At 40.9% G+C, this 21,806-nt stretch overlaps 1 protein-coding gene across 1 annotated transcript; it reads right to left on the minus strand.

Annotated features, from left to right (window-relative positions):
* Nucleotides 1–6,204: 6,204 nt before the first annotated feature.
* On the minus strand, nucleotides 6,205–21,749 carry LOC138196509 (forkhead box protein O1-A-like). The gene is made up of 4 exons (XM_069146610.1): nucleotides 21,053–21,749; nucleotides 11,081–11,272; nucleotides 9,745–10,952; nucleotides 6,205–9,649 (listed from the first exon to the last, which is right to left on the minus strand). The coding sequence occupies exons 1-3, from the start codon at nucleotides 21,647–21,649 to the stop codon at nucleotides 9,768–9,770; spliced, it is 1,974 nt and encodes a 657-aa protein (XP_069002711.1). The 5' UTR covers nucleotides 21,650–21,749; the 3' UTR covers nucleotides 6,205–9,649; nucleotides 9,745–9,767.
* Between the last annotated feature and the right edge of the window lie 57 nt (nucleotides 21,750–21,806).

The following is a 21,806-nucleotide window of genomic DNA, read 5'->3' on the forward strand; positions in this document are numbered from 1 at the left end:
TTCACAACAATTGAACCTCTCTCCTTGAAGCTCTGATCCGATAAATGGTTGATTTTGGTGCAATCTTACTAGCAGCAATATCCTTGCCTATGAAGCCCTTTTTGTGCAAATCAATGATGACTGCATGTGTTTCCTTGCAGGTAACTATGGTTAACAGAGGAAGAACAATGATTTCATGCACCACCCTCCTTTTAAAGCTTCCAGTCTGTTATTCTAACTCAATCAGCACGACAGAGTGATCTCCAGCCTCGTCAACACTCCCACCTGTGTTAACGAAAGAATCACTGACATGATGTCAGCTGGTACTTTTGTGGCAGGGCTGAAATGCAGTGGAAATGTTTTCTTGGGGATTAAGTTCATTTTCATGGCAAAGAGGGACTTTGCAATTAATTGCAATTCATCTGATCACTCTTCATAACATTCTGGAGTATATGCAAATTGCCATCATAAAAACCGAGGCAGCAGACTTTGTGAAAATTTATATTTGTGTCATTCTCAAAACTTTTGGTTAGTGATGTACCTGAGTATCTGACATGCCTCACACATACTTTTCTTTTACACTAGATGTCACTAAAACAAAGAGTTGTTGCATTCGTCAGCTGTTTTTGATCGTGCTTCCTGTTGCTGTCCTGCAGAGGGAGCTCTCATATTGCACTAATATATGACAGCTTTTAAAAACATGTAGCATATGTGGAGCCACAAGAAAATATCATGTCTTGATGCCTTTTATATATTATGTGAAGCCCTTTGTAATGCCTGTTTGTTGAAAAGTGCAATACAAATAAACTTACTTTGCCTTGGATTGTCTGTGGGTTTTTTTTCACAGGAGGTATTACATAGCGGGGAAAGCACAGGTGTAGTCAATAACATTAATAATGGCTGCATTGTGTTCAGCTCCAGGACCAGGGTATTGAGCATGCTGAGCTTTACATGATTTGTTGGAACATTTAAACTGAACCATCAGAAATATTATTAGTTTCACCTGTGCAGTGTTGGAAAATAACAAGATACATTTACTCAACTAGTGTAATTAAGTAAAATTTTGAGTTACCTCGCTTTTGTAAATTTTATATTACATAATGCGTGTGTTACATTTAATCCAATCACTACAATTTAGAAGGGACTTTTATACTTTCTACAAAGAAGGGGAAAGTCCAGGGCACTCGTCCTGGCAAAAAATAAAACGCCTTTATTCAGATGGCTTTTTTACTATGAAATAGCCATCTGAAACAGCCTTCTTTAGGCCAGAAAAGGCTGTTTTTGCCATTACGTGTTCCCCGTTTTGGTTTAACATGTTAACATGAATCTTGTTTTATAATGTCACTATGAAATAGCCATCTGAATAAAGGTGTTTTATTTTTTTTGCCAGAAGATAATCTTGGAGTTTTTCCTTCTTTTTGAACTTTTTCTGTGCACCTTCATCACACTAGTTTGAACTTCTTAGTACTTTTGATTCATACTTTTTACTTGTTACTTTGCATATATTCCTGCCTATAAAATATAATGCATTTTCATTGACTCAATTATCCATTCATTCATAATCACATCTACTTCGCAGCTATTTGCTGGAACTATTTGTGGTGATCAATGTTTGGTTTATATATGGGAGAAGTACAGTAGGCTGCAGTTGTTGGAGGACTCAGGATGCATGAAAAGGGAAGGTCAGATAGACTCACTCTGGCTGTGTCAAAATGTAATTGAGTTATGCAGCCCTGGGGCTCCTTTAAGTGACACGTCTGTATCAATTGAGTGTGAGTTACACTGGTGGCCGGTCATGCTGTAGAAGCTGCGTATATTTGATCAGATGGTTATCTGGTGCCTCAGTGTTGCAAAGAGTCACATTTTTGTGATTTTCTCTTTGTGATTGTTCACACAGGCATGACGTTGAGTAGTGTCAAAGGAGCTGAAGAACTGAGGCCCTTCACAAAGTTGTCTGAAAAGGATCCAAAGGTCCAAAGGATTCACTTAAGACATGAAGAATGACATTAAATGAAACCGATGTCCCTTCCTGTGTTGATAAGCCCACTGCAGATCACAGAAACCAGTGGAAACATTAACTGCCTGGAAATGACATGAGCTCTTAGTATAAAGGAGCAAATACTGGAGGCATTATGTGTTTGGGTTGTCCATACGTCCGTCTGTCCTTCCCATTGTTTTGAACACGATATCTCAGTGACACAAGGGAATGTCAATAAATCCGGCACAAATATTCACTCGGGTTTAAGGATGAACTGGTCAAATATCATTGTGACCTCACAAAACACATTTGTGGCCATAATTGAAAAATTCATGTGGTAACGATGACAACATTCTGAGCCTTTTCCAGCTGACTTTGGGGGAAGGCAGGGTACAACCTGGACAGAGCAGACCATGCTGTAGTTTGGGTAAATCATTTTTCAGTAATAGAGTAAGTTTTGAACCTGTACTAGTTTGCACAACAGAGAAAAATGTATACCACATACCAAAATATGCACCATTTCCTCCATCTGAAGTTCTCTTACTGTTTGTGGCTGAAGACCCAAACTAAGCATGCTAAACATATTCCCAAACAAGGATAGTATTTTATTTGAGAAGTTACTGAAATTGAAAGCACCTATGCTGCTGCCCTCCTGAGTGAAGATCCAGCCTTGATCCACAAGTTGTTTGCACTCATACGACCAACATGATTTTTGTTGTTTCCTCTTCAAGAATCATATGATGGGACAAATCAGCCGGCTGCTGCCAGGTTAATCTAATCAATCTTTATCTTGGCCTCCTCCTGAGAGATTCAGACATCCACTGCATCTCTGATGCAGGGTGTGCTTATGCATGTTGGGTTTTATATTAGCAAAGGTCCAAAAGCCCTGAGCACCTAATTTCCTGGCTTTGTGCCTGAACCACACAGATAAATTAGCCCATCCCCGGCTTGCTGTGCAACCCCTCCATCACCCCCCTTTGGGAGAAACTATCGTCAAAGGCCCATCTTATTTACACAGGCATGGCAACAATAACGTTCATCAGCCCAGTGGTACATTATACAAACATTCATCTTCCACTCCATGTAAATATTAATAGAGGTTCTGCTGCTTTTTCTATGAGTCAATTAGAGGCATCAAGCAGCAGTGGGAGGACAGCAGGGCACATCTGTGTCATGAAATAATGTTTTTGGAACAAATCAGGTTTCTGATGTGTTGTATTACAGAATAATCTCCACAGTCAGGAACACAAAGACAAAGGTTCGCAATTTGTTAAATTACAGCCATATTAAGGTTTCTCCCAGGCTATGACCCCTAATCTCAGTTTCAGGATTGTACATTCAAGTTTAAGGCATTGGGTGGATTAGGTCATTGAGAAAATCATGTAGTGAGTGCACGGGTAATATTAATTTTCTGTCACAAATCACCAACCCAAACCTTGTGTTGGTCCCAATCAGCCAATATACAAACTGTACAGTTATTACCTTAAAGCGTGTGTCAGGGTTTCTTTTTTTTTTAAATTTAAAAAAAAAAAGTTTTGTACATTTATTTGATTAATTACTCATTCTTTTAAAATAATAGCACAAAACTCACATTTGTAGGTCTGTGGAGTTTCCTTTACATTCAACACGGAACAGACACTGTGCAGGTGCAATTAGTAAACTGGCATTGAAGCAGGTTTGGTGTTGGAGCCAATCAATTATCTATACCTGCTTCATCATAAGCAGGCTGGAGCCGATCCCAGCTGACTTTGGGCTATGGCATGATACATCCTGGAAAGTTCCCCAGGCCATCACAGGGCCAACACAGAAGGATAGACACCTGAAACCAATTTAGAACCACCTATCAACCGAACTAGCGTGTCGGTGGACTTAAATCCCATGCAGGCACAGGGAGTATGCTGAGAGCCTGTTTTGTAACCCACGAAGCTGCCAAGACGTGCCCCAGTCAGACGAATACATGACAGCGGATGTCTCTTTTACTCCACAAGGCAACCCACCTAGCTACTCTTAATACACTTTATTGAGCAGACAGGCAGGAGAGGTGACCCGACAATTCTGAAAACAACATCCACTTCAGCCACCTTCCTGTTGAATAGTTCTCACTGTGTGATTAATGGTGTGTAAAGATGATGGGGTGTGTTACACTGGCTATTAACACAAACAGATTGATGGAACAAGAGTGCAATATCCTTTTTCTTAATACACAAAGTGATATAAAATGTGTATTTCATTAACATGACAAGGGAATAAACACATGCTGCAATGTTGTCACAAATGTATGTCTCACTACCAGAAATGACCAAACAAAAAGCAGTATTATTGTTTAATTAAAAAGGCTGTTCTATATTATCAGACAAATTCTTATTATCATTGTTTTTCATTGATACTGCCACACTTAAACTGATTATTAAAGTTGGAGATGTTAAATATTGCTCCTGAAAACACAAGACTCCCACTGTAGATGAACTATGGTTCAGCTGCAGCTTAAAGAGAGACTCAATCTGTTTTAATGGTTTTCCCTATATATTACATGGCCTACCAGCACACCCTGTCCATGACTGTATATCCCGAAGTCCAAGAAACCAGATCCCAGCTCAGACAATGTTGTAGACTGAGTGAGCCAGGAGGAAGGAATGAAAACGTGCCCTGATAGTAATCAAAAGTCAAGGAGAAATCAAAGGACTTTTAACTGAGCACCTGCCCTGAGTGGGTAACCTGGGAACTATTTGTAGGCATGGTGTTTCGACGTGTAGTATGTTTTATCAGCAGATATAATGACTCATTTCACTAATTTATTGCCCTTCTCACGAGTACATGCTCAGATGTTGGTTAGATTGCATGACTCAGTGGTTTACTTTTATTCCAGAAAGACTTGTGAACAACCACATTTATTCAAGCTGTGAAAGGAAATGACAACTAGCTTAAGAAATCAACTCTGATCAAATCACCCGCTTTAATGAGCTTCTCTTTGACAGAGCTGAACTATTGTAAAAGGCTGTAAGTCTTTCACTGGTGTTGATCTTGGTGTTAAATTTGACTTACTCAGTGATACACTTACTTAAAGCCTGCAGCGAGATGTAATATCTCACGAGTCATAATTGCCTTACACATTAGAGAAAATGTTCTCTGAAGACTAAGACTGTTTACGGACAGCTGAACAACAGGAGAACAAATTGTAGATATGTTTTATGTGACCTATTTTTATCTATTGTTTTATCATTTCACATCACAAAAGTCCTCAGTTTAAGTGACCTTGAATTGAAGCACTTACTGCACTAACCTGTGTGACCTGGTATGACCTCTGAGGATCTGGATAAAAAAGCATGTGGGCTGCATGTGTGCTTAATGATGGGTGTCCAATCTGCACGAGCCTCATTCCTCACAGTCTCTCTTTCACTGCTTGAGGCAGTCTGGTACTAGAGTTTAAAGTTGTTTTTTAAAGTAACAGTATTGGTGTCCCAAAATCCTGCTTAATATTAAAGCAAAGATCCTTCAGATGACTCAAAAATGAAGTCAGACTTCACATTTAAAGTAAATGTGGTGACATGGCTGTCAGTGAAAATGGAAGGATTACACTTAAGAACTGATCACAGACACAGTCAGAGACGAGAGAAACAGAAAACGGCAACATTTGTTCTATCTTATGAACATAAACATAAATTTGAAAACACTGAACTGATAAAACAAAGAAAACATAGATTTTTCAAAGATTCTACAAAATGTTGTTCTTTCTGTAGTGAGGTAGCAAAATATGTATGGTGCATTCCTGAAAAAAACACAATCTGTTTTGTAAAATTAAATGTATCAAATTTGTGACTCCTTACAAAAAAAAACAAAAAAACATTACATTTTCATAGAGGACACGTGATCACATGTATGAATCATGATTACCACATGTCGCAACATATAATAACATGGGGAGAATATGTGAAGTTTTTGCAAGGGAATCTACATGAGCTTCACACACTACACCATGCAAATGTTCCCAAACCACATTTCCCATGGACAAAATACATGTTTCACATGTGCAGAATCACATGTGTATGTGGGCACATGAGTTTTTGCACGTGAAAGTTATGTGTTTTTTCTGTAAGGGACCTCCTAAAATCTTCCTTTGTATGAACTCAAATAATTGGGTGAGAGAAGTATTACATTGGATTTGACAGCAATGTGAAAAACTTTCACATTTAAAATATCAAAACTGATATATAATAAAGAGACAAAGTTTCTATTCAGTTTTTCTTCCTTTAATTGTAAGAGGTGATTTATGCATTGAATGGATTACATACTGTAGAAAAAACTGCATTCTTTCAGAAATACCTGGATGTGGATATCGAAGACAAAATAAGTTTGCATTTCATTTTTCCTGAAAAAAGAATTTGCACGTTGTTTTCATCTTTGTGTGTGTGTCATGTTAAAGATTGAATGTATTATATGTAATTTTTTTCAAGTGAAATGTAACAGACTCAAGCACTTCTAATGTGTGCTCGGTAACTTTGTTAAAATGGTCCCATCACATTTTTAATCTTGATTTAATAATTACTGAAGTAGTACTTTTTATGCCACAAAATAATAAAATTCTTTTGACAGAATACCTTGCATTGAATTTTGTCAGATGACAGATGAATACACTATTCTTTGAAAAAAAAGAAAAACTTTCAAAATGTAAATTTCCGACAAGGATTTACTGTGCTGTTACATAAAATTCACTAGACTCTAATGGCTATAATCCTCAAGCACAAGAAAACATTAGAAATACAAATACAGACGATGCCTTCCTCGCTGAATGGGTCCAAATATAACTGGTTTCAGCATCAGATATGAAATAGAAAACAAAAACTATGTACAAAATGAAGAATACATTACTCACTGAGAAAAATGGCAGGAAAAATCAGTTCAACCCATCAGAGGTAAAATATTTTGAGGTATGAGTGTTCATATATTCATTGATATAGTTTGGACTGAGATATGTAAACAACCATGTCCAACGCAATCTTACATACAGTATAAGTAAGTCATTTAAAACTCATACAAAACTGAACTACTAAAGAAAATTATATGTACAACATTACAAGGATGTGAGGCGGTGTAGGCACAGTGAGTCAACACTCTTTAAAATGTGTTTGGTGGAGTGAAAAAGTCTTTGGTGCATAACAACCGTAGCTGCTTGGAGGTACATAACCAGCAAACCCTTTTCTATGTTGGCCAAACTCTACAGATCATCATTTATTTCCAGTCTTTGTGTCTCAGTAAAAATGTCCAGTTCTCCAAAATATCCCTTTCTCAGGAAGTGATGAAAACAGCTTTGATTTCAAATTGATCCAACACGTTTTTTTTGTATATAAAACTTTCAGCTTGGTAGAGTTTATCATCTTACTGTTATCAGACCATTGAATAGGTCTGATAACAGATACTTCCCATATGGGCTAGTTGGGGCCTACTAAACCCACTAAAGGACTCAGGAGGCCATTATAAACACGATATGACCATTGGAGAGTACCAGCAGCAGTCATACTGGACCTTTGTTGTCACGGTAACAATAATAAACACGCGATCTACATTTGGACTCAGATACAGTTTGGTTAGGTTTAGTCACCAAAACTACTTGGTCGGAGAAAGATCATGGTTTGGGTTACAAGGGGTCCATTAATTACGAAAGTTACATCTCGCGAAGCAGCTTACGCCAACTAAAAAAAACTTCACGGACGTTAACTAACGTACATGTAACTTAAAACAAAACGACGTTGACTTTTGTTTTCACACGTAACAAAGACAACGGTTTCCTGGGTGAAAGTGTCAATCCGTCCAACCATTTGTTGACCTTTTTCACTCTTTTCACATCCGTCACCTGAATTTTTTCCTTTTCTCCCGTGAAAATCACAACAGCCACAAGCGGTCACAATTATTGTAACCTTCCAGGGTGCAGTTTGTCCAGTCAGATTAATAAACCTTTATTAGTCCTCGCACAGTTGTGTAATGATAACCACCCATTTAATAGTCGGAATGAAATTTATGGGGGGGGTCGTGTAATCAGAGACCAAAGTTTGGAAATGTTCCACTTACTGCGACATTCATAACTGTACGTAAGAGTCAATCAAGGCAAAATAACCTTGAGGAGCATTACTGTTCCTAAACCTGCAACATTTTTTTTAGTGGACTCGTCTACATTAATTGGGACTGATACGAACTTTCAGTAAACATGTTTTAGATGGTGACATCTCTAATTTCTGTAATTTCTGTCTTTGAGATTAGTTTGATGTCAAATAAAAAAAATAGTAACTTCAAAACACATTATACACAGCATATGAACAAATTTTTTTTTTTTTTTTTTTTTTTTTACAAAGTACAAAAGCAATAATCAACAAGCTAAAAATAAAATAAAAACATAAATAAATACCTTCACACAGTAAATTAATTAATTATGAGTATGTTTTAGGGTCTCTGATGACATCATAGCTGAGAAGATATGGCTGATATTCGACCAGAGTGCTGCATTTGACAGCACTGTACCACAACATATATCTATAAACATTTAAGCTGATATTATTCAAATCAGAATATTTTCAGTATATATTTGTTTCATAATCTTCTGTGTGGTGTTGCCCAGAGGTATATTCCTGCACATATTTCTGTATTTCCTCTTAATTTAATTTACTACTTTCCTAATCTTAATATATATCACTACTCAGATGATACCCGGGTTTACCTATCTTTTAGGCCGAAGGATTTCACTAGGTTAACAGTTGTGTAATCATTTGCAGTTCAGAGCTGGTTCTTAAAAGACCTTTACAAATGAAACCGTTAAAAGCTGCGATCCTTCACCAATCACATCGTATAGAGCACCATATTTGGCAGGTTTATGGTTTGCAAAAATATAATAAAAAGTCCTTTTTAAAATATATTGGTGCCATTATTAAATTATACATGTAATTTCAAACACTTGGGCCAAATACCACTGCTTGATGAGTAGATTCAGTCTCAGTGGGCAACAGTTTTTCTTTTATCTCACTAAATAGGCCACGGCTGCTATGTTGGCCCCATTTTATCCAACAATATATGGGCTCCTTTCACCAGAGGTTAGCAAGTAAAGAGGTGACGTTAAAACTTCTTCCATCACCCACAAAGCAGTGTGTGGTCAAACCCTAACTTAAAACTGAGTTGTTGTGTCTCCAGTGCACCTCAAAGTCCTACAGGTATTTCTTTCTAAGCCTACCAGCTACTGCAAAGTTCAGTGTTAAAAGGTAATTGTGCAGTTTTGACCCAAAGTCAGACTGGCCCTTAAATCATACATAACTTAAGCTCTATTTGTTGTTAGGCACTGAAATACGGTACTGTGTCATATGTAATATACGGTACTGTGTATTTTTTATATATCATGATGAACCAAAAACAAAAACATATACATATTTCCTATTTCACCGGGCTTGTCTCTCTGCTGTCATGAATGAAAAATGTTTTGGCTGTTGTGTCTCATTTAAGTAAAAGAATCTAATTAACAAACTTCCATTTACTCTGAAATGTAAAGTCATAGCATGACTGTCATACGTGGAGGTGAAACTCAGAATGTACATTTTTTAAATAGGTTTGTGTCGGATGCTCTGTGGACAGTGATAAATGGTGGCCTCTTTGGATATACAGTATACTTTCCAGTATTCAAATCAAGGTAGGCTGTGGCATGATGTGAAGAAAACCCTGTGAGGGAGAAAGAAAACTGTTCAGGGATGAGAAACATATTGAAGATTTGTTACACGTAATATTTAAATGTACTTGCTGCCAGACTGTCTCACCTGTTTGTGATCCACCAGGCGACCTAACTCGACACCCAGCTGTGAGTGGTCGTCTTCACCCTCTGGGAAAACCCATGAGGCCCAGCTGCAGGATCAAAATTAAAGTCCAGCCCACCACCATCCATGAGCGTGTCATGAAGGACAGACTCCAGGTCACATTCAAACCTCTCGATGGACATGTTGTCCAGGTCACTGGGCAGCCGCTCCTGATGATGACCGTGCGGGTGAACAGAGTTCAGTTCCCTGTAGCTGTTGCTGCTGCCGTAGCTTGCCGAGACATCATTAGTGTGTACTGGGTGTCCACGGGGTTGCTGCATGCATGTCCTCAGGCTGGTCATCCTAGGAGGGACCTCTGAAAGACTAGTCAGACTAGTCAGGGGGATCATGTTACAGCTATTCAAGTCTCGTGAAGTGGTAGGACCCTGGCTATGTATAGCTTGTGGATTTACATGAGGAACTGGGCGACTGTGAGGGTTATTCATCATTTTTACTCCATTGTGACCCCCAACATGGCTCTGGCTGCTGTAAGTGGGCATTAGGCAGCTTCTCCTCCCAACCTCAGACACTAGTGTGTCCCTCGAGGGGATCATGTCCCTACTGGCATCTGCATCTGCGGTCAGCAGCTCTTTGAGGAGGCCAGCAGGGCAGATATACTGGTTCTCATAAGCCCCAAAGCCTGGCTTGACCTCTGGAAGTGTGTGCATGGGAACAGGGGACAGGGAGTTCATCCTCACCTGGCCATACATGCACTTATGGTAGTCCTGGTGTGGGTGTGGGGTCAAGCTGGAGCTGTAGGGGCCACTCTGGAGCATGGTGGCATTTGAGGAATGTGAGGAGTCAGAGCCCAACTGCGGGGTTTTAGGAGACACCAGGTTCAGGTTATCCAGCAAACTCTCCATGACGTTCTCTGAGCCCCGCTGGCCCAGGGATCCGGCCACCTCTGACAGACTGGACAGGGTGGAGGTTATCTTGGTCCCCGCCGCTCCAGGATACAGTATGTGGGCGTCAGACTCCCCCAGGTCATCTTGCTCAGGAGGGAAAGGTGAACGACGACCACTCAGAGTGCTGGCGTCAGAGCTGGTGCGGGTCCTAAAGGAGCTCCAGGACTCCAAGTCCTCGTTACTGTGAGAGTTGGGGCTTCCCAGCCAGTTGGAGTACTGGGAACCAGGGCTACCTGCTCCTCCCTCAACCCCCTCCTGCAGCGCCATCTAGGGCAAGAAAACCATCATTAGCGCTCGCAGGCTGCAATGAAACTACAAGTGCAACCTTCACTAAAACTTGTATAAATCTAAGGATGTTAATTACAGGAGCACATTGTCAATAAAACAATATGTACCTTTTTCTTTGTGGCCCTTCTTTGGCTCTTGACAAACTTATTGTTGTTGTCCATGGAGGCAGCTCTGCGTCGAGGAGACTTTCCATTCTTTCCTCCTTCTGGGTTCAGTATCCACCAGGAGCTTTTCCCGGTTCCCTCATTCTGTATGCGCACAAAGCGGCTGTGCAGCGACAGGTTGTGTCTGATGGAGTTCTGAATGTGAAAAGGGTGAATCATTTGTGAGACTTCTGTCACAGAAACATCACAGTTGTGTGGAAGCTATACACAACTGTGAAGTTGTGCCACATAGTGTGAAGCCACTATGTGGCACGGTGAGGAGTTCAAAAAAAGAAATTCATGTTCCAAAGATAAGTTATTGGGCAACTGATTGTTCAATATTTTCTTTATGAAAGAACTAATGAACTATTCCAGTGCATCTGTAAGATTCTATTTAAAGGCAGAACTACTATTACAGAACTGAAGAGTTGCTTTTCTCCAAAACACAAGAATCTGTAACGCAAAGTGAGAACAACTACATACAGTGTTCTTAAAGTTTTAGTGTATTTACCAGACAGGGAGTGGAAACATTTTCAGAGACTTGTCTCAGTCTCCTCCTGCGCTTTTATGTGCTAGGTTTCATTGAAGTATTTCACCTTTTAAAGTTATGTTGATGAACTTTTATCATCCTTTAATTGTTTGTACCAAAGTTCTGAAATTAACTCCAGCTTTGAGAGCCCCATGTTAAGAGCTTTTTTGGGGTTGTCATGTATGTTTCCAGTGATGTCCGTCAAGTTTTATCTGCAGAGCTCTATCCAACCAGTCCAGCAGCATCAGCAGCTGCTCCCCTCTGCTCCAGACTAAAAAACACCACGTGGGAAAACCAAAAAGAGGCAAATTTTTCATTTAACACACGCGTTGCATAAAATAAAAGGATCCAAATCATCACAGTTGCTCAATACGTGCCTAAAGATTCAGTCTCGTCTATGAAAACTTTGGTTTTAACCAACTTGCTCCCTTTTTTGTATGCGGTCCCATTTGTCCTTGTCCTAACATGTATACACCTAAAGCCTCGTTCAGCCCGTTTTCTGTAATGCTATGTTATGAACCCCATGAAGGACACCGAGGCGCCTCGTGCGGTAACTCTCTCAGGAAGAAAAACAACGGAAATATGGCCGTACACTACACAGACATACTGTACTGCCTGGTCTCTATAGACCTAATATATGGGCCTAAAATGCAACTGTCTGTGGTGGATGGTGGGCAAAAGTGCAACACAAGATGTACCAGCTGGGAATTCCCTCTAAATACCCAAGTGAACGAGAGAGCAGCTCCCTGCAGTTAGTAAAACCAAATGACCCCAGCCACAAGATCCACCAGGGACATACAAGCTATGGAGAGGAAGATCCTCACATTTAAAACAACACATGGTTATCTGAGTGTGGCTCTGAAATGTTGGTCTTGGTTTGAGTTTCGGCTTTTGGCAAGAATATGACTCATATACACAGAATTATGTCGCGTTCAATTTTAAGTTATTGCTGAATTACATATTTTAAGAGTATTGCTAGTTTCTAACAGAAAAATGGCAAAATAAAGTACATTAAAAAAGAAAAAAAATCTTAGCAGCATTACTCAAAGTAATTAAATACTAAATACGAACAAAAAACTTAAAACTATTATTTTGTAGGTCTGTTCCCACACGAAGGCACTGAACCACAAGTTCAACCTCAAACTGTACATCAACATAGAGTGAAGGCAGAGGGCTGTGCACAAATGAGAATTTTTGTACTCAAAAGAAAGGAAAGGGAGGTTATGGAGTTCAAAGCAAAGATGGGGAGGGTGACAGAGTGAGATGTTTTTGCTGGCGGAGCTGGGGTCAATGAGTTCACTGTATGCTGAACACGAGCTCCTCAGCCGGCGCTGACAGAGCCATGCAAACAGGTTGGATGGAAAAGGAATAGAGAGAGGTCGAGGACAAGCATCAGATGTGACACGCTGGGCCAGACCTGCTTTGTGACTCACTGTAACTCCCCCCCCCCCCTCCCTCCCCCTTCCCACACACACACACACACACACACACACACACACACACACACACACACACACACACACACACGACCTGAACCAGACTCCCCCTTCTCTTCCACTGACTTTTAAATAAGGCTTCCTGTGTCAGAGGACATCCTGCACATGCAGCCTGCAGAGGTTCGAGGTAGAATTAGTGCTCACTGCATGGTCACAAAATGCAATGTTCATCTGATTTGTGACCTTTTTTTTTTTTGTCTTTTTCACATGAATCTAAAACTGAAGACAGGAAATGAGTCATTAGTGGAGGACCTGAGATCTTAACGGTGTGGTGCACACTCAGTCTGTAAACCAACCTTTCTTCCACGAATCAAACGATATGTCTAGCTCACGCATGGCTGAGATCACTGCTGATATGCAAATGTCTACATCCTCTGATTAGTGCCCACAATAGATCATGCGCTGCATGACTGGGCCCTGGAAAGGAGGCATTCTCTTCTCGGCCGGGGATAATCCTCGTCTGAGACAGACCTCACCTCAGCCCAAAGAGAACAAAAGACATCCCCTGCTTCACTAATTCAGGAGGAGCCCCAATCGCACATTATTTCACTGAAAGCCTGACTCAATGTGGCCCATATGCTTCATTGTTGCTAAACCCTTTTTATAAAAATGTATTGTTATGGGCATCACTTTTTACTGCCTTTGAAATGGTGAACTGTGTGCACCTGTAGCTGCGTGACAGCTCATCTGAATGTGAGGCGTTAAGAAATCGAATTGCTCCCCATTGACCTTTCTTGTCGACCAGGGAAATTCCCAGGCACAGATTACGGAGCCCTGCAAGTGACATAAATGTTAAAGAAAGAAGATCTGTTGAGTAATTAAAGCAGTGATCCAACATAAGTCTGTTAAAGAGTCATTTATTGGAATATAATGCTCCTTTGCCATTTGCTGTTCTTTACTTTAAGACAAAATATCTTGCAAGGCTGCATCTGACAGAATATGTGAGTTTGAATGTCACATAGAGGTCATCTGGTGCAAGAACGCCTGACATGGGGAAGGACTGACTTCGGACAAAGTTGATTTTCAGTTCGCTCTCAGAAATGCTGCTGGAGGAAGCAGCAGAAAGCGGTTGTCTCGCTACAGAGTCCACCTGCTGCTACCCAGCTCAGATACATAGCAGCACTTTGCAAACTGGCGCTGGACGATGGAGAACGGTGCACCATCTCAATACCATCAAAACAATCTGCTGCAGCCTGAAATGACTCCTCCTACTGGACTTCAAAACAATCGAACCAACACAGCTGCTGTTTCTTGTGTAGTGAAGCATGAGGCTTGCAGTAACGGTCGCAGAATAAGTAAACAAACAGGGCACAGTCGCAGGAACAGGTGCAGCCACAGTGAAAGTGGCCCCACTTACGATTGGTCCAAGCATTTTACATAGACCACCAGACACAACCACAGACAGGACTGAGGATCTCCCAGGAGACCCAAATGCTGGAGACCAGCTGCTTCTCAAATCAGTAATTCGGTTTTGTATCAAGGATGAGAGCTGCTCGTGATGAAAAACAACAGGGGAAAACAAATTAGCCTTCATGTTCTTCAACTACCTGTAGAGCTCCCATGCAGTTACCAGAAAACATTGAAGTGAGGGTAACTATTTCTTAAAAGTGAAAAGTGGGAACGCTAACTTCCGTATCAACTCATGGAGATTTTACCAATTTAGAGCTGAAGTAAGCAAACTAATTTAGCGCACTGCTAAGTTTGCTAACATTGGCTAATATCAGCCAGCATTATCAGCAAAAACCCCTGGGTGTATAATTGTGCAATTTATTGCTCACAAATTGAACTGTTCATTTGTGAGTACGATTATATGATTTTTTTTTTAAAGTAATTCTTTAACATATATCTTTTACATTTGATTTATTTGTCAGTGATTCATGGTTGTTGTATAACTTTTTTTTTAATTTTTTAATTTTTTTTATTGTCCTACTAATCATTGCTCCATTGACCCTGGCTGTGGGAGCAACTGAACTCAAAGCGTTGTTGTTGTTTTTTTTTGTTGCTTCTGCAGACAGGGTTTTAGACAAATCTTGCAGAGAATGAAGGAATTGGGGAATGTTCATGTTTCAGAATCACAACAACAGTGAAATATTAAAGTGTTACAATCTCTGCCACTGCTAGGAATCAAAAAGAGTTCAGGTGTGGAAAACTCCTTGGCAGGTTTGTTGAGCATACAGGTGCATGCTGGGTCCTCAGGCGTGTGGGAAATATATGATCTTTTGCTAACGGCTTGATTGTACGACTCTGACACTATTAAGACTGGGCGACGTGTCTGAAATAAGTGTTACAATATTATGGTTACCATTATATAGCAACAATGAAGCAAATGTATGCCGTCGCATGTAAAATACTGAAGCTTCAGTGTGAGACTCCTCACTCTTGAATATAGTACTTTTAATGATTATCTAAAGTTAGTACAAATACATTTTGTGAAATAATAATAATAATGTTCACATCAATACAGTACAATTTTGATATCTACCTCACAAAATTTTACCTCACTGGCAAAATTGTATTTGTGAAAAAGAGAAATAACTTGTCAAGCTTGTCAGACATGAGTTGATGCTGCTTGACTACATGTGCACAGTCGAAACACAGCTTGCTTCTGAGTGCAAATATAAAATTAGACAAGTGATTCTAAACTACTTTCTGCGAGCATGCAACTACAAAACTACAGTCAGATATGTGGTGTAAAATACAAAAGTACAGCACTTGCAGAGATTACAGTAAAAAGACAAGCCACTTCCTGACAAAGTGTCTTCCTGTACACCTCCCCCGCCCCCCCCCCTTTCTTTTCTGACCGAGGACGCGGAAGCAAATATCGAAATCGAGCGTGGGACCTGAGTTTTCTGTTACAAGGCGTTAACAAGACTAGCAGCCGAAGAAGAGGAGCGCTGCGGCTGGGTGTGGAGAGCATGTCGCCTCTTCATGGCTCCAGGCACAATGCAAGCTACTTCATCAACACTGAGCATAAAACTGAGTGACCTACTTCTGCAATGGCTTCAAAGTGGGACCGTGAAAAGAAATAGAGAGCTTTGTGTTCGGGGGTTCAGCTTTAGATAAACAAGGAGGGGGCAAATGATAATAGCAATAGTTTACATGTTTGAAATGAAACGCGCACACACACACACACACACACACACACACACACACACACACACACACACACACACACACCGTACTAAACTTGATCGCTGATCTTTCTGGGCCTAATCTTGTGAGTGACACACATTCTTTGCACACTTTACAGTGTAAAATAAGGCCAACTTGTTGTTACCGGATTGGACACTAATCTCGGTTACTTTTGATCCTGTTTCTCTTTCCTCTGCCCCCCTGTCTTTTGTATTTTGCATAATGGTTTGAGGCCATGTATTTCTTAGGAATATAATAAAGACGGGGGTTATTATCCTGTGCAGGCTGGAGGACAATGCAAAGATCCACATGCCGCAGATTCCACAGACTCACACGTGTAGACAGCAGACTGTACACAGGCCTCAGCCCCCAGCCAGCCAGTCAGCTGATCGCTCCCCACCTTCCCTCAAGCCATGGCTGCTCTTCTTTGAAAGCCCCTGCCTCAAGCCTCCCTGTCTTCATGGGGTTACTTGAAGCTTTTAGTGGGCCTCTTAAATTTAGGGCAGGCCTCCCTTTTTAACCTTGTGATCCCAAGACAAATAGCTGGCAGTTATTCAGGGGGTTTTCTGGCCTCTTTTAGTAGCTGGTGTCTCTTTTCAGGCCTGTGTCCTCAAACTGAGTTTATAAACCAACAATTACAAACCGCTGTGAAGTTGATTAAATAAAAAAGGATTAATTTCTACTTCTATTAATTTCACTCTGCTTGTTTGTTGTTGTGCACGTCACATTAGTGTTTTTGCTGTTTTCTATGCTATAGCATTAAAAACTCTTCATACAAATATCAATAATAATAATAATAATGGACCATGTTTGCAGTTTCAGGTGCCATATCATAATGTTAAACAGACTTCTTTCCATAATAGTGGTGAAAGGGGAGATGTTTTGTTTTATTGCTGTACCATGTGTGACCACTGGGACATATTGGTAGCATTTCTAGTAAATCCATCCAATAGTTATAGAAACGTGCCCCTCATGTTGTAGTACAGGAAAAATCAGGGGATTAAAAGTCGTTGGGGTTCATCGTCTGGGAACCATCAATGTCTCTGAAAAACTTCATGGTAATCCATCCAATAGACGTTAAGATATTCCAGTCTAGGGATTTTCAAACTTTTAAAAAGTTGTTAATTCATAAAAATAAAAAAAACTACATAGGTGGGGGATTTTCTCACTTTTTTTATGTATTACTACCACCAGAAGGTGGCAGTAATGCTCCTGAAGGTGCATTACAGCTTTTGCGAAGCATGCAAAGAAGTCTACTACAGCCGACAAAAACTTCTGTGTTAGTCGAAAACGAAAAGGAGCAGTGCACATGCTGCAGGTAAGGCTAGCATATTTTTAGTCTACCAAACAGACAACATTTAATCACAGATCAACAATCAAAGACTACCTTTGTCACCAGATGAAGATGCTACAAAAATTGACACTGACACTTTGGATACTAGATATCACATTTTCACAGTGATATTCAATATCTTTCTGTAATTTGTACTGTATGCACATTTTCTATTTCACCGAACATTTGATTAAACTTCACCAAAATATTTGACAATACACATGACCTCATCAGAATGATATTTGATTTTTTTTTTTTCCAGTTTTTTTTTATCACCACACCACCCCTTTTCCGCACATGTAATGTCATTCCCTTAACTTACTGGGCGGTTGTGCAAATGTACGTTGCCCCTATGGCGCTGTCTGTAAGAAACCTTCTCTGGGGATCTGAAGGTTCATGGATCAATTCTGCTTTAGGACAACTTGTAAAAAATGTTGCAATGTGTGCATGTGCTTTGCTTTGATGTGCTTCTTGTTCTCTACTGCTTGTGATTTGCTTAGACCCCGATAGCTCGTGGCTATATTCTCTGTCTGTCGTTACAATTAGGGACACCCACATGCATGTGGATTCCAAAGTCAATACACAAGCCGGAGTATGAAGCAAAACTTAATAACCAGACTGAGGATTTTGCTTGATATGTGACAGGAAAGTTGAAATGGACTAAAAAAAATGACTTCACATAGAATTTGATGCACAAACGGGATCCATGTATGGTCTCTCCCATTGATTCCCCCACTTTTTTCCAGCCTCATGTTTTGCAGGGTGGGGATGTTAACACATGGCACTGTTTTCCATCCACTCGGCAGGAAATGCATCATAGTTCATTGTGGGGGGGAGGACTGTCGTGTTTTTTTAACAGGAAAGTGTAAAAATAACTATTAGCCCGTGGTTCCAAGGCCCGGCGGGCATGCCAACAGTGAGGAATGCAGAGGTTGGAGCAAAGATGTGTTGATTTTTTATAAAAGATAAGCAGTCTGGGGCTTTTGTTCTTGATGAAAGTCCATTAGACATTTGTTGCGTTACTAAATGGCACACAAAGGAAAGGGCGGCTACAGAAAAACCTTTCTCTCTTACATTTGAAATAGGGAAAAATTACCCAAAATAGCGAGATTTATTTTTATGTAACTCATTATGAGGTTGACCAACCATTAAGGGCATCAGGGTGAAGTAAAAGATCCCTGTTCAAGTATGTGAAAAGTATCTAAAGTCCCACTGATTCTCCTATAGGAGAAGAAATGCAGAAGAAACAAGGTTTAAGAATGTAGAAATAAAAAACATTATGGTAGTCCCTGCCTGTTATTTACAGATCTTGAGTCTTAAAGCAAAATTACCATTATTATGAAAACGCTAAACTCCCTGAACTCCACTTAAGCAAACACAGACACCTTCAGCAAAAGGCCTGAGAGAGGACACAAGAGGAAGTGACGGGATAAAGAGCAGCGATCCCTTTCTCCAGGCTGCAGCATCCGCTGAGGAAACTCGAAGAAGACAGGGACACAAAGATATGAGCACACCACTCAGGAATGAAGGATGTTTGACGTTGTTCCCAGCATCCCCTTCTCCCAGCCCCTTCCCCTCCGACACACTCCCCAACACTGATTGAGCTGTTTGTGTCGCCTCCTGTTATTGTCGGGGGGGAGAGAAGCTCCGGAGAGTTTACTCCACGCTGCTTCCCTTTCAAAAAACTGTTTGTATTCCCACCAACCAGCGCACCTAATATCAAAAGAGTGTCGATGAAGTGCTAAGAAGAGGAGGTTCAGCAGGGCCATAAGTCATAATAGAAGCTGTGATCAGGCTTTTCACGTGGGGGTGTAAAACAATGGGAACTATATTTGAATGAGGCTTCCCAAAGGCATTTCCTGACAACTTTGAAATTACGTCTCATGAGAATGCAGGCGTTTCAGGAAGGACTGCGAAGCTGAAATATGAATTTAACTCAGATTTTGTAATGTGCATGCTTTAATTTGCCTCTTTCCTTGGTCCACACCTTTGGTTTTGTCTGCTTATGTTAAAAGTTAATTTCTATCCATCATGACTAACTAGCCTTCTCCCTGAGCGGAATGATATCAAAACCTGGATTAACATGTTTGTGCAGGCATTGGGAAAATGTTTTTACAACTTGCCCTTTTGTTCTAAATATTTCCATGCCAGGAAACACAGTTTCAGGAAGGTGCCAGGTTTTCCAAGACAAATGCGAACGTTAACATGAGTCTGTTTTTTTCTGGTAGACACACAGGTTTGTTTGGGAATAGGAAAAGGTACATGTGAAATCTGTGGTGGCCTACAAAACATCCCTGCACATCATTCTCCTCAGTCAGACCGAAAGCCTCATTCTCAAACAGATATTTAATAAAGCTGAAGACGTCCTGGATGGTAAATATTCTCCATACTAGCTCAATTCTTTTTTGCAGTGTTGTACATCAGGTCTGCACAAAGAGAGAAATATTCTCAGGTAAATGGGATGTTTGCGATCTGAATTTCTGGCTGGTCCTCTGCTGCTTTACAGCCGTAAGTTTCCTCACTGATGCAGCAGAGAGGCGTGTGCTTTTTTTACACAGAGAAAAATATGTTACTCTCCCTCCCTGGTAGAAAGAAAAGGCATTATTTCCTATTATTTATCAATTGTAATTTATATAAAAAAAAAGTTTAGAACCAGAAGTTGTATCTGCATATCCCTCGGTGAAATAATGTAGCTCTACTCTGCTAGAGAGGACAGATTGCTTTAAGGTGTAATGTGCAGTCTACACTGCATGTCAGACTGGACATAATGAGTGGACAGCACTGGTAACTGGATAATCACTTCACCAAGTTGTGTAAATGGGACCAAGGGATAAATTCGAACTTGAGAACATACAGGTGAGAAAAGTGCTTTCTCTCTCTGGATGAAGCTGCTTAATCATGTTGGACTGACCACATTGTAGTAGCTCATGTCTCACCAGCTGGTAGAAAACACTTCCTGTGACATCACAGACTGGACAGTAGGAAAAACATAGGTGTTATCTGCAACATGATTACTTTTAATTATTTACACCTGTGATTTTCCTACTACAACATGTAAAAATGTCTTGAAAAGGGGCCTATTTATCCCCACAGCCAGTATCTAGGATTACAATTAGATGCTAAGTGATTTGTTGCAGTTTGTTAAGCAGGACTACATAAATCTGCACACTACTTGGACCCTAGAAGGCAAAAACCAACAGGGAAAAAGTGTAAAAGTTTCATCAGTGCAGTTAAAAAAAAACCCGTATTATTTGCACATTTTGCACATTAAATAGAGGACAACCAGGTTCACATGTTGTCCAGGTGTGCTTCTAACTGCACTGAATGACATTTAACATGGGAGTTTTATTGTTTCCCATATGAATCTGTCATGATCTTTTGGTGATGCTTGGTTGTAAGGCGTTATCAAACCATCTCAGGTTCCTCACGTGCACGCAGACACTCACCTTCCAGCCCGCGGAGCTGTTGCTGTCTCCCTTATCCTTGAAGTAAGGCACATTCTTGACCATCCAGTCGTAAATCTGAGACAGTGTCAGCCTCTTTTCAGGCGAGCTATCTATCGCTTTGGTAATCAGATCAGCGTACGACATGTTCCCCCAGGCGTTTCGACGGGACGAGCTGCTCTTCCTCTGGCCAGAGCCACCCAAAGGTGGGACCCCGGGGGAAGGAGGCACCTGTTGCTGAGGCGGCAGCTGCGGACCCGGGATCTGCTGCTGCTGCTGCTGTTGGAGGTGCTGGTGGTGCTGGTGGTGGTGATGTAGGTGCGCACAGTTTCCCTCCCGACACTGAAAAGCACCGCAAAGCGGTTTGTGCTCCGCAAACTCCTCATAGTCCTCCTCTACCAAGCCGAGGTTACTGATGAACTCGGTGTTTCCTCCCGGCTCCTGCTGCACCGACGGTGCCGGGGAGGATGTGTTGGAGCTGGCCGGGTCGATGAGCTCCGGCCGGGGCAGCGGCCAGGTGCAAGAGCGCGGCCGGGAGAGAGGCTCGAAGTCCGGGTCTATCTCTACCGGCTGTGCCTGTGGTGGAGGTACCTCAGCCATGTCAGGGTCAAACCGGCGCTCTCTGTCACATAGACTCACATAAAAATAAACAATAATTCCTGAAGAAAAAAAAAACCCAGCTAAAAGTACATAGACTGTATAACAATAGGGTGTTCACACTGTAGGTCCCAGAGCTGTGATTTTAAAGACAGACAAG

Source organism: Embiotoca jacksoni, unplaced genomic scaffold (genome assembly GCF_022577435.1).
Source record: "Embiotoca jacksoni isolate LCO1_2020_lvr unplaced genomic scaffold, fEmbJac1.0.p SCAF_13, whole genome shotgun sequence".
In the NCBI taxonomy this organism is placed as follows: domain Eukaryota; kingdom Metazoa; phylum Chordata; class Actinopteri; family Embiotocidae; genus Embiotoca; species Embiotoca jacksoni.